Genomic DNA, 12,974 nt, shown 5'->3' on the forward strand with positions numbered 1-12,974 from the left:
AACTGTTTGGAACCATGGCTTTGGGCTATACCACATTAGGAAAAAAAAAAAAAAGTTTGATTTTTTTTTCTTTTTTTTTTTTTTTACTATTTTATCAGATGCTGTTATTTATGGGGTTTTTTTTTTTTTTTTTTAGACCAGGCCTTGCTGTGTCACCCAGGCTGGTGTACAGTGGCACCATCATGGCTCACTGCAGTCTGGATTTCTCCAGCTCAAGCCATCCTATTGCCTCAGCCTCCTGAATAGCTGGGACTATAGGCATGTACCACCACACCCAACTTTTTCTCTTTTTAGCAGAGATGAGGTTTCGCCATATTGCCCAGGTTGGTCTCAAACTCCTGACCTCAAGTGATCCTCCTGCCTTGGCCTCCCAAAGTGCTGGAATTACTGGTGTGAGCCACTGTGTGTGGCCTAGTTAATGTTTTAAAATATGATTAGAATATTTTATTTTATTTTATTTTATTTTATTTTATTTAGACAGAGTCTCACTCTGTTGCCCAGGCTGGAGTGCAGTGACACAATCTTGGCTCACTTAACCCTCTGACTCCTGGGTTCAAGCAGTTCTCCTGCCTCAGCCTCCTGAATAGCTGAGATTATAGGCATGCATTACTATGCCCAGCTAATTTTTGTATTTTTAGTAAAGACGGGGTTTCACCATGTTGACCAGGCTAGTCTTGAACTCCTGAGCTCAAGTGGTCCACCTACCTCAGCCTCCCAAAGTGCTGGGATAATAGGCGTGAGCCACCGTGCCCAGCCAGATAATTTTAATTTGTGTTTCAGGACTTAGTGATATTAAATGACTGATTTAATGTTAAACTGTTGGGATACTTCTTACAGATTACTGGTATATCTCATTTCTATTGTAGGTAGTTGTTTATGAAAAGCCTTTCTTTGAAGGAAAATGTGTGGAACTAGAAACAGAAATGTGTAGTTTTGTCATGGAGGGAGGTGAAACAGAAGAGGCGACTGGAGGCGATCATTTGCCATTTACGTCAGTGGGGTCTGTGAAAGTTCTCAGAGGCATGTAAGTACGTGGGTGACTTGTTAGGATTTCTTTTTTTTTTCCTAAATATTACATAATAAACGTGTCCTTTCCCCCCTAAAAACAACATTCCTGATTCTATAGTGTGGTGAATTTTGACAGGTATGTCCACATTCTCCTCAGCCTATAGTGACTGGATTTAAGAAAGCAGTTTGAGGCCAGGCATGGTGGCTCACACCTGTAATCCCAACACTTTGGGAGACCGAGGCGGGCGGATCACCTGAGGTCAGGAGTTCAAGACCAGCCTGACCAACATGGAGAAACCCCGTGTCTACTAAAAATACAAAAGTAGCCGAGCGTGGTGGCGCATGCCTGTGATCCCAGCTACTTGGGAGGCTGAGGCAGGAGAATCGCTTGAACCCAGGAGGCAGAGGCTGCGGTGAGCCAAGATCGCGCCATTGCACTCCAGCCTGGACAACGAGAGCAAAACTCCATCTCAAAAAAAAAAAAAAATAGTTTGAGGGACCATTGTGGGATCAGTCCACCAAGCAAGGCCTATTCAAGTTGATCAAATCTACAACCTTGCTTATTAGAATTATGCTCCAAGCTATTGAAGGGTTTGACAGTTCGCTTTCTAATTTTTGTATTTTTGCATTTTATAGATCTTACACCTTTCCCATAGAAGTGCACACTAAAATTGCTCTTGTAAATCGCTAATTATTCATAATATTTTTGTTACTATTTGAAGTGAGTTGATCCAGTTTTGCTTGCTGAGGTTCTTTTGAGTCAGCCCTTATTAAACACACACACATACACACCACACACACACACACTCCCCTTCCCTTTTTTATACAAGTCTGATATATGTCTCTTAGATTATTTTCTTGGGGCCATTCTGTTATTCTCCTAAATTGTAAAGAATTCCAGTGATAATAAAGCAGAAGTTCATGTCTAGCTTTCTAACTATTTGTATTTTTCAATGAAATTGATATGTACCTTGAAAAAATGTGAACATGTCTGAAAATGACTACTCCTCGTGTTCTTTGTGTTGCAGTTGGGTTGCGTATGAGAAGCCTGGATTTACAGGTCATCAGTATTTGCTAGAAGAAGGCGAATACAGGGACTGGAAAGCCTGGGGAGGTTACAATGGAGAGCTTCAGTCTTTACGACCTATATTAGGTGTAAGTAAAGGACAAGCTAATGGCTAATACTTGGTCTTCTTTGGATAATAAATGGCTAGTTTTTGAATTTTGAACTTTTTTCTCAATAGGATTTTTCAAATGCTCACATGATAATGTACAGTGAAAAAAACTTTGGATCCAAAGGTTCCAGTATTGATGTATTGGGAATTGTTGCTAATTTAAAGGAGACTGGATACGGAGTGAAGACACAGTCTATTAATGTACTGAGTGGAGTGTAAGTGAAATAATCCAATTGGAATTTTAAACATGGGTTTTACCTTGGTTTGTTTTAAACTGGTAAGAGTCTATGACAGAGTAGGCACTCGATACACAAATATCTCAACAGCTGAACATTAAATCAGTCATGTAATAGTTGCTGTCATGATATTTTCATTAACTCTCTTTAAAAGTCTTTCTCATACTGTCTCTTCATTTTACGTTTGGGGTAGGCTTTGGGTATCATGATAGAAATCTACAGATCTGCTTCCCTTGTCATTCTGCATGGAAAGATCATGAATTTTTTAAACGATGGAGATCAAATAATAATAATAATAGTAATGTAACATAAACCTGAGACTGGGTCAAAGTCCCATTAGATTTTCCTGTGGTCCTACACCTGTTCCAGTGTATTTCTTCACTATTTGTTTGACATAAAAATAATTGTTCTATGTACGTGGAGTTAGCAGTTGACTGTTTTATTAGTGGTAAAGCAAGTTTTTATTGAAAATGTTTAGTCAAGATTATTTGGGATGAAGTGATTGCAAACCAAGCTACATTGGCTCAAGGGATTAAAATGGAACTTACTGGCTTAAGTAACTAAAAAGTCCTGGAGAAGATTTTGCTTCAGGCATGGCTGGATGCAAGGGATCAAACACGGTTATCAGAACTTGGTCTCTGTGTCTTGACTGGGCTCTTTTCTGTGTTAACTTGACTTTAGGTAGGCCCTTTGCATCTGGTGGCCTGTGGCCACATCTGGCTGTTGTTCTCCTAACTCTTTTTTTTTTTTTTTTTGAGGCAGAGTTTCACTCTGTCACCCAGGCTGGAGTGCAGTGGCAACATCGCAGCTCACTGCAACCTCTGCTTCCTGGGCTTAAGCGATTCTCCTGCTTCAGCCTCCCAAGTAGTTGGGACCACAGATGCATGCCACCAGGCCTGGCTAATTTTTGTATTTTTTTTTTAGAGACAGGGTTTTGCCATGTTGCCCAGGCTGGTCTCAAACTCCTGAGCTCAGGTGATCTACCCGCCTTGGCCTCCCAAAGTGCTGGGATTAACATGCCTGGCCCCAGCTCATTTCTTGCAGTGGAAAGAGCGTCTCTTTTCCTCACAAGTTCCATGTTTGACTTTGCTTTTCTAGGCTTGGGTCATGTGCACATGCCTGAACCAATCACTGTAGCCACAGAGATGGTCACGTCTGGACTATGTGTCCATCTCCAGAGCTGAGATGTAGGGTCTATCCCATAGGAGCCACTTAGATATGATTATCAGAACTTCCCCAGGGACAGAAGTTCCTCAGGGACATCAGAAAGAGTGGGGAGATAGATGCCAGATGGGCAAAAACAGCAGATGGCTGTTACAGGGAGTTACATAATTATTCTTATAATCCAGGCTAATGTCTATTCTAATTTGTTATAAGTGAGAGTATTCTTAAATAGTTATATGAAATAATGTGACATTGGTTATATTGAAAGTGTTTGGTGTTAGGTTTTTGTTGTCATAGTGACATAAACTATTTGAGTCATCCTAGCCTCAACCCCATTGTATCTCATGGGGCCTCCCACAATAGCCCTGTATATTTGAAATGTGTGTACAAGGTACTAAAAGTTGATGAACATGGTTAATGTTTACTCTTAGTAAATAGAGTAGAAAAAAAAACCTTGTTTACCAAGTTCTTATCTAGGCCGTTGCATGTGGTGCACTGTGGCAGAGTATCAGTGATCTGATTTCTGGGTATTCCATTCTTAGCAGGAAATGCCTACTCTTGGGTCCTGTTCTGGAGCCTAACATTTTAGAATCAGTAGCCTGTTTACAAAAGCCGGAAGTCATCTGAAATACTGGTACAAGTTATCTGAAGTGTTGCTGGGGCTCTGCAGTATTTTAGATTGCCTTTAAAGCTAATTATTTAGGAGGAAAACATAGTGACCAACTTAGTCTGGTGAAACATAAGTTGGTGAAACAGTTGTACATTTTGATATTCACCAGTTGTGCTGGTTCTATTAGTCAGAGCCCAGTCATCCACCCTGGCAGAGGAAGCAAAAGGATGCTGGCTAGAATGAATTCCCTTAGGCATTTTGTAGATGATGCTGTTAACACAGGTAGAATTATTGTGCCTTGAGCCAATCTCCTTTCCTTTTTACCCAGGCCTTGCTTACTTGAAATCAGTTTCCTTTATAAAGTGCTGCTATTATATGTTTCTATTTTTAGTCATTTCTAATTGCATTTCCTGGCTTAAGCTTTTTTTTAAGCTTTTTTTTTCCGTCTGTAGCAGTTAAGTTTTGGTAGAAGGGGAAAATTGAAGGGAGGTACATACACAGACATGGACACACCCCCCTCCCCACTTCCTTTGAAATTCTTTGCATATGGAAGGGCTTTTGTATTTACCAGAGTCAGCTGCTTCCTCATATTTTGTTCAATTTGTCATTTGACAAGTATTTATTGAGGTCTATTATGTGCAAAGCATTGTATTATGTCCTCAAAGAAGTTACAGTATTTATGTAAAACATAATTATTGCTACAAAAGAGGTACACATCGAATGCTCCCACAGCAGACAGAGATTAATTTCCAGTCTGGACACAGGGAAGGAAGACTTTGTGGAGGAGGTGGCATTGGAGTTAGGCCTGTGGGATAGGATAGGAAGGCTGAGATGAGCCAAGATGATGGAGGAGGACTACCTATTCACTTCTAACAGTTTCAAAGGAAAATTATTGTATTTTAATGGCTTTATTTTAATTGGCAATTAAGTATTTTAGCTTGTTCTTTATTTCTTAGTATGGCACACATTGTCAGAAAAAAACTCTTCTGAAGCTCTTGTTCCATGAAAGTATCTCCCAGGAGGGTCACCATCACATGGGCAATACATCCGCGAGGTGGTAAACTCATTAGCCCTGAAACAGAAAACAGCCTTCAGGAAGGATGCCCATAAAACCGGCAACTGAGGTTTTTAGGAACTGCATTTGATTTCTTACTGGAAATGTTGAAAGAAACTCCCTGCTTATCAGTTTCTAGTTCTATGCTATATTCTTGCCCAGAGAGTGGAAACTGGGCTAGTTTTTTAAAACTAGGAGCAAAATGAAATATTTCTAGTATTCAGATAGAAACGAAAAGTGTTGTTGTTTTAAATTCTTTTTCCTTCGGCCTTTCACAGAAGGGCAGGTTTACCCTGCTGCCCTTATCTTCTGAGCAATTATTCCACCAGGCTGAGACCTGCTAGTACTTGTGTACATGCCTTTCCCCCATCTCCCCACCAGTCTTTAAACAGAGGAGTGTTGATTCATGTGTACAGAATACATCCGGACAAGGACAGTGAGGGACTTTCTTAAGAGCCCCAGGTGTAAGTTGTAAGTAGACTCTCGGATCATAGAGCAGAGAATCTCAGATCTGGGTTTTGCGGTTTCTCCCCTCCCCCAGTGCCCCCGTGTTCATGGGTGATTCATCAGGTATCTTGGAGGGAAAACAACACTACTGTCAGTTCAAGTAACATCTTAATAAATTGTTTTCCGGCTTCAGCTTCAGTGAATTAGAGATAGGCTTAGCTGGGTGTTGGGTATTTACTTACAAGTAGTTTAGTTTCATAGGAAAATGCAGTACCCATACTTGTTCGTAAAAAGACTAGAGTATTGGCTAAAGCTGCTTCCAGGGCTTGCTCGGTCTCTGCCTTCTCTCCTTGGCATTCAGACTCCCTCCTCACTGTCTTTTTTCCCTCCAAACCTTGAAGTCAAACAGAAAGGCCTTTAACCCTCTGATCTCTCTACTTGTTACCGACCCAGAGCCCTGCTGAGAACACTTTTTTCGATGTGACTCTTGTTCTTTAATTGTTCGTTGTTGTTTTTTTAAGTCCTAGTGTTTGTAAGGTAGATTTTCTTGCTGTGCAGACACTCCTCCCACATAGCAGTGCTCTCTGCTCAGGCTTTCCTGTTGCTTCCCTTCATGCTGGGGGTAAAGCCTGAAGCCCTGTGGGCAGAGGCAGCACATGCGGGTACCCGTGTGCTGTACAGCATCACCTGGCCAGCCCAGGGACCTTGGCCCACTCCCCTACTGACACTTGAAAATACGAACTTTCACAAAGGTTAAGTGAATTCTTCAAAGTTATCTCAAAGTTAATGTCACCACCACAGGTGGAGCCAGGTCTCCTATCTCCTCACTTCTTAATGATCAGGAATAGGTTTTTAGGCCCGGAACTGTGCTCACGCTGGTAATCCTAGAACTTTAGGAGGATGAGGCAGGTGGATCACTTGAAGTCAGGAGTTTGAGACCAGCCTGGCCAACATGGTGAAATCCTGACTCTACTAAAAAATAAAAAATAATAATAATTTAAAAAGAATAGGTTTTAAAAATTGCTAGTGAGGTTCTGAAATCGGGGGGTGGTAGGGGACTGTATTTCCTGAAAGACTGAGTGATACGTACAGCAGCTTCTCCATTTGGATGGCCGGGACTGAGTGCACAGATGTTGGCTATCATTAGCTCTTTCTCACTGGAGATTTTGGCAGTGTTCTTTTTTTCCTTGATGGCTGTTCCTATTCTAGTAACGACTGTACTTGAGTTTTTGTTTAAATCAGCCCTTTGGATAGTAAATTCATAATCTGCCTTAATTATAAAGTGTGTGGACTGTTTTAGACATGGTTTTCTAGAACAGTAAATGAAAGGGAACTTTCCAGGGCACATGGCAGGTTGGGTCACAAAGCGAGGAGAGCCTGGTAAGCCTCAGGATAGGTAGGTTCTGTCACATTCTGGCCAACAGTCGATTGTGTCACCCTGGACAAGTCATTTCCCATTCAAAACAAATACCAACACATAATTCCATGTGATGCTTCTTACCCATCTGTGGGCTTTGGAGGGCAGAGATTTTGTCTTTTTCATCTTTGTATGTCTAGTGCCAGTCTAGTTCCTGGCACCTGGTAAATGAATGAACTTCCCTGTGTCTTAGGTTTTTCCCATCTGTAAAATGGGAACACCAATACCTCCCTAGAAGATTAAATGTGATAACAGATGTGGAAACATTTTGCAAAGTTCTGATCACTCTGCATAATACCTACATAGATATTGTTCCTTTAAGCTTTGAGAGGATCCTGAGAGTGATGAATTAATTGAGGAGATACTTGATGTCTTTAATGTAACAGTATTAAGTATCTCTTTAATATAACAGAACTGAAAAACCTTTTCCTTTCAAATACTTTATCTTTGGATAGGAAATAGCATCATTAAATTGGTTTTCTTGATTTTCCTCTGGGTGTCGATCACTTAGAAATAAAACCATTCCAAAAGAGATTTATTTTAGTATTTCTGTGAGTTTGCTCAATTTTATGTCATTATTACATATTTATGTGATGTTGGAAACAGTATTTTAGTTCTGTTCTGCATTTTTTAAAGCATTTCTTCTGCTAACTTCTTTTTCAGTGTGGTTTGTTGTGTAATAGACACAGCTTCCTAAGATCTTTCTGCAAAAATATTTTAAGGTTGAGGATGAAAGGATTTATTGATTGTTTATTAAAAGAACTGGTTCTTCTTGAAAGTCCTATTTGTTTACAATTAGAAAAAAAGCACAGAGAAGTATTGCCTTCGTAGCTTTCTGAAGGAATAGTATTGGATAAGTGAGGACAACCAAAAGTTCATGTCAAGATACTCTTACGCTTACCGTTTCTTTTGCATTAAGTTTTTTTCATCTGTTATTTTAGATTCAGGGGGTACATGTGTAGGCTTGTTACATGGGTATATTGCATGATTTGGGGTACGGTTGAACCTGTCACCCAGGTAGTGAGCATAGTATGCAATAGGTAGTTTTTCAAACCCGCCTCCCTCCCGCCCCTTTTGTAGTCCCCAGTGCCTATTTCTTTTTTCATCTTTATGTCCATGCATAACCAATGTTTAGCTCCCATTTATGGGCAAGAACATGCTCATAAGTATATGTTCTTGCTCATAAGTATTTGGTATTTGGTTTTTCTGTTTGCGTTAATTCACTTAGGATAGTGGCCTCCAGGTGCATCCAGGTTGCTGCAAAGGACTTGATTTCATTCTTTTTTATGGCTATATAGTATTCCATGGTTTATATGTACCACATTTTCTTTATCCAATCCACCATTGATCAATGAACACCTAGGTTGATTCCACATCTTGATATTGTGAATAGTGCGGCAGTAAACAAGACACGTGCAAGTATCTTTTTGGTAGAATAATTCATTTTCCCCTGGGTATATACTCAGTAATGGGATTGCTGGGTGGAATACTAGTTCTATCTTTAGTTCCTTGAGAAATCTTCAAACTGCTTTCCACAGCAGCTAAACTCATTTCCATTCCCACCAGCAGTGTATAAGCGTTTCCTCTTCTCTGCTGACTTACCATTTTGATTTGTCCTGTAGACAAACCCATCTGCTTCTAAAGGTTAATGGAGAATCAGAAAAATTAAAATTTCAATTAGCAAAACAAATGAAAGTTTCTGTATGATACATCGTTATCCCAATATGTGATCGTTTTATATGTAAAATATGAACTCTAACAAGTTATTGTTTTTGTTTCTTAGATGGGTAGCCTATGAAAATCCTGACTTCACAGGAGAACAGTATATACTGGATAAAGGATTTTATTCCAGTTTTGAGGACTGGGGAGGCAAAAATTGTAAGATCTCTTCTGTTCAACCTATATGTTTGGTAAGGAGTTATATTTTTGCATGAGAATATTTAACTGAATTCTGGATTTCCTTAATGTGTGTTACTGGTTCATGTAATAATAATTGCTGTGGAAAATATTCTGAGTTTATTTTTAGCAGCAATTGTTAATAATCTAGAAGAAAAAAACTTTTTCAATGTGTTTGTTCTATTCATTTCCTTTTCTCCTTCCTTTAAAATTTTAGGATTCTTTCACTGGCCCAAGGAGACGAAATCAGGTAACTTTAAAAATATTCTTTTATATTAATATATGAGGGGCCTTCCACTGAAAAACTGAACTCATGTTTAAAATGTCAGACATTTGGGACCGGGTATGGTGACTCACGCCTGTAATCCCAGCATTTTGGGAGGCCAAGGTGGGCAGATCACTTGAGTTCAGGAGCTCGAGAGCAGCCTGACCAACATGGGGAAATCCTGTCTCTAGTAAAAAGACAAAAACTAGTGGGCATGGTGGCTTCTGTCTATAAGCTCAGCGACTCAGGAGGCTGAAGCAGGAGAATTGCTTGAACCCCAGGAGGCAGATGTTGGAGTGAGCCGAGATTGCGCCACTGCACACTGCAGCCTGGGTGACACAGAGAAACTCTGTCTCAAAAAAAGAAAATCAGACATTTGGGACATTTTGTTAGTTTTACCCATTTTTATGCCTGAAACCATAATTGTATTTAAAAAATAAGATTTAAGTTTACTTTAATAGTTAATTGACAGTACTGACCCATGTCTAAATACTTCTTATAAAATGCTCTTATTGTATAAAGCTGAATTTTGTATCATTACATTGACTGAGAGTGTACATTAATACATTGAGGTTAATATTTCAAACAATAGCATCTAGTTATTGTGATGGTAAAATGAATTTTCATATTTGCTGTGTCGGCACTAGACATTTTATATGGTCTCGCTCAAGCTTTCTGAATGCTGATTCTTAACATCAACTGGAGTGCACATTTGTTATTTAAGCCTTTTAATGGAAGTGTTCACAGAGCCATAATTACAGAGGAACAAACACCACTATAGCCTCCTTTATTGGCATTTACAGGATTCTGATAAGTCAGCAAGTATCTTCCATTGAGAAGGAAGGAAACTACACTGTGTCTTTCCAAAATACTGTTTGTTGTTATTGTTGGAACTGATGAACAATGACTTCTGGCCACAATAAAGCTTTAAAATGCCCCACAGCTTCACAACAGGGTATTCTATAGAAAGTTACCTCTGTTGTTGCATTCCACTTTGATGTCTCTGAATTAAATAGTCATGAATGGTGCAGCTAACATGTTTCTAATTGATCATGAATGTAGACATGGAAAATTAAAGGATTTATAAAATTCACACCGGTTTACTGTAACAAAAGTTAACAGGTCATGTTTGGGTCATCATTTCAAAGGCTAAATTAGTGAATGTGTTGAGGAAAATAATTTTATGTGTTTCTGTTTACTTTTTCAAAGATTCACTTGTTTTCAGAACCACAGTTTCAAGGTCATAGTCAAAGCTTTGAAGAAACAACAAGTCAAATTGATGATTCATTTTCTACCAAGTCTTGCAGAGTTTCAGGAGGCAGGTAAGTAAAGCAATGGCCTGGCAGAGCTGAATCACTGCAGTCAAACAATTCACACATCAGCAAGTATTTAGTGATGCCTGCTAGGTGCTTGGCACTATGTGAAACCACCATCTTAGTCCAATGGCATGCTTCGCGACATCTGAGTACCAGATGCCAGAGGACACGGGCTTCTGGGTTGGTTGGAGAAGCTGAAGATCATCTCATTGTGTAATGGAATTCAGAGCAGGTTCTTTACTCTGTATGCCTTTCCATCATCTAGAAAGGGAGAGTTGGGCTCTAGGTAATCCAAGGTACCTCCCAAGGTGGATTGTTTTTACAGGTAGATAAGGACAGGATCTGTACTCTGCATTAACAGGAAGGTGGAAAGTGCATGCTGGAGTGGAGCCAGTGGACACGCGGATCAGGGAACCACTAGTCCGGCTTGCTGAGAGGGCTTTGTACTGGGAGGAGAAGCAAAGCTGAGCACACTGAGTTTAGGTGGCTTCCATAGGAAACACAAGACGCAGGGCAAAGGCAATGGGCTCAAAGTGCCATGCTGAAACAATCCATGTACAAAAGTTTCATAGAGAGGGGAGAGCCCAACGTCAGGGAAACTCAGTCAGGAAAGCCTTGGAGCAATCTGTGCAAGAGGTGTTGAGGATGTAAGTCTCTTAATAATAGTGGTAATAGTGCCTTTAATCATGTGGTTCTTTATGGTTGAAACAATGCTATCCTATCCTTTAGTACTGCACAGCAGAAAAGCACTGACTTTGCATTCAAATACATAGACGGAGGCTGGGCGCAGCATCTCACGCCTACAATCCCAACACTGAGGGCCGAGGCAGGCAGATCACTTGAGGTCAGGAGATCGAGACTAGCCTGGCCATGATGGGGAAACCCCATCTCTACTAAAAATACAAAAATTAGCCGGATGTGGTGACACACCTGTAATCCCAGCTACTTGGGAGGCTGAGGCAGGAGAAATGCTTGAACCCAGGAGGCGGAGATTGCAGTAAGCTGAGATCACACCACTGCACTCTAGCCTGGGCAACAGAACAAGACTCTGTCTCAGGAAAAAAAAAAAAAAAAAAACACACACACACACACATAGATGGACAGTAAAGCTTCCTAGTTTGTTGGACATACTGCTACCACATCCCCGCTCCTCTTTATCCCCTGCCTGTTTCATTTATTACCACCAGTCCTGTGCATGTTGAAAATTACCTGTCTCAGCTCACTAGAGTATTAACTTCAGGAAAGCAGGGACTTTGGTTCTCTGCTGTATCCCCAGCAATAGAAAAGTACCTGGCACACAATCCTCAAAAGGCATTTGTTGGGTTAAAAACAACAACAGAGCCGGGTGCGGTGGTTCACACCTGTAATCCCAGCACTTTGGGAGGCTGAGGTGGGCAGATCATGAGGTCAGGAGTTCGAGACCAGCCTAGCCAATATGGTGAAACCCCGTCTCTACTAAAACTACAAAAATTAGCTGGGTGTGGTGGCACACACCTGTAGTCCCAGCTACTCAGGAGGATGAGGCAGAAGAATCGCTTGAACTGGGAGGCGGAGGTTGCAGTGAGCCGAGGTCATGCCACTGCACTCCAGCCTGAGCGAGATTCCGTCCCCGCAGCCCCCAAGAAAAAGAAAAGAAAAAGAAAAAAAACCCCACAAACTTCTAGGGAAGCATGGCAAATCACCATTTTATGAATAATGTTGATACCAGAGAGGCTAAGTGACTTAAGTCACTATAGTATTTTGACTCCTGGCCCAGTGCAGAGGTATTAGAAATGAGGATAGAGGAGTGTGCGAGAAATTCTGGAAGGAAATCAATAGACCAAATCAATAGACCTTGGTGATTAACTAGTCACGAAGCTTGAGGAAGGATTATTCAAAGAGGACTTGAGGGCTTGAAGCTCCACTGGCTGGGCAAAAGGTAGCACCCATGAGAAGTGCAAGGAAGGCTGGAGGCTGGGGAAGTCAGAAAGAACATGGAGAAAGAAGTTTATTTCCCAAATGCAAAGTTAACTGTCTTATGAATATTAATTTGCCACAAGCAGAAATGCAATAAATAGATCCAAATATTTTTGAAGAAAGAACTCTGTTTGCCACAAGCATTGTGTTTACGTTATAGCAGGCTGCCTCTAAAAATCAGACTTCTTGAATAGGAGTACTCAAGTGGCACACTCTGTGCATGTGTGTGGTTTTTCCCATTGTAGCTGGGTTGTATATGATGGAGAAAATTTCACTGGTAATCAATACGTGCTGGAGGAAGGCCATTATCCTTGTCTGTCTGCAATGGGATGCCCGCCTGGAGCAACTTTCAAGTCTCTTCGTTTTATAGATGTTGTAAGTATATCATTGTGAATAGTGTTGCAGAAATGTATGCCTCACATAGCTGATG

At 40.6% G+C, this 12,974-nt stretch overlaps 1 protein-coding gene across 1 annotated transcript in view; it reads left to right on the plus strand.

Annotated features, from left to right (window-relative positions):
* CRYBG1 (crystallin beta-gamma domain containing 1) overlaps positions 1 to 12,974 on the plus strand; it is a 216,555-nt gene that overhangs the window by 189,131 nt on the left and 14,450 nt on the right. The window contains 7 exon segments of the mRNA XM_017878581.1: positions 867 to 1,024; positions 2,037 to 2,163; positions 2,253 to 2,398; positions 8,895 to 9,021; positions 9,225 to 9,257; positions 10,482 to 10,594; positions 12,790 to 12,919. Of these exon segments, the coding sequence (XP_017734070.1) occupies positions 867 to 1,024; positions 2,037 to 2,163; positions 2,253 to 2,398; positions 8,895 to 9,021; positions 9,225 to 9,257; positions 10,482 to 10,594; positions 12,790 to 12,919 (834 nt within the window).

Source organism: Rhinopithecus bieti, unplaced genomic scaffold, assembly GCF_001698545.2.
Source record: "Rhinopithecus bieti isolate Rb0 unplaced genomic scaffold, ASM169854v2 scaffold_10614, whole genome shotgun sequence".
Classification (NCBI taxonomy): Eukaryota; Metazoa; Chordata; class Mammalia; order Primates; family Cercopithecidae; genus Rhinopithecus; species Rhinopithecus bieti.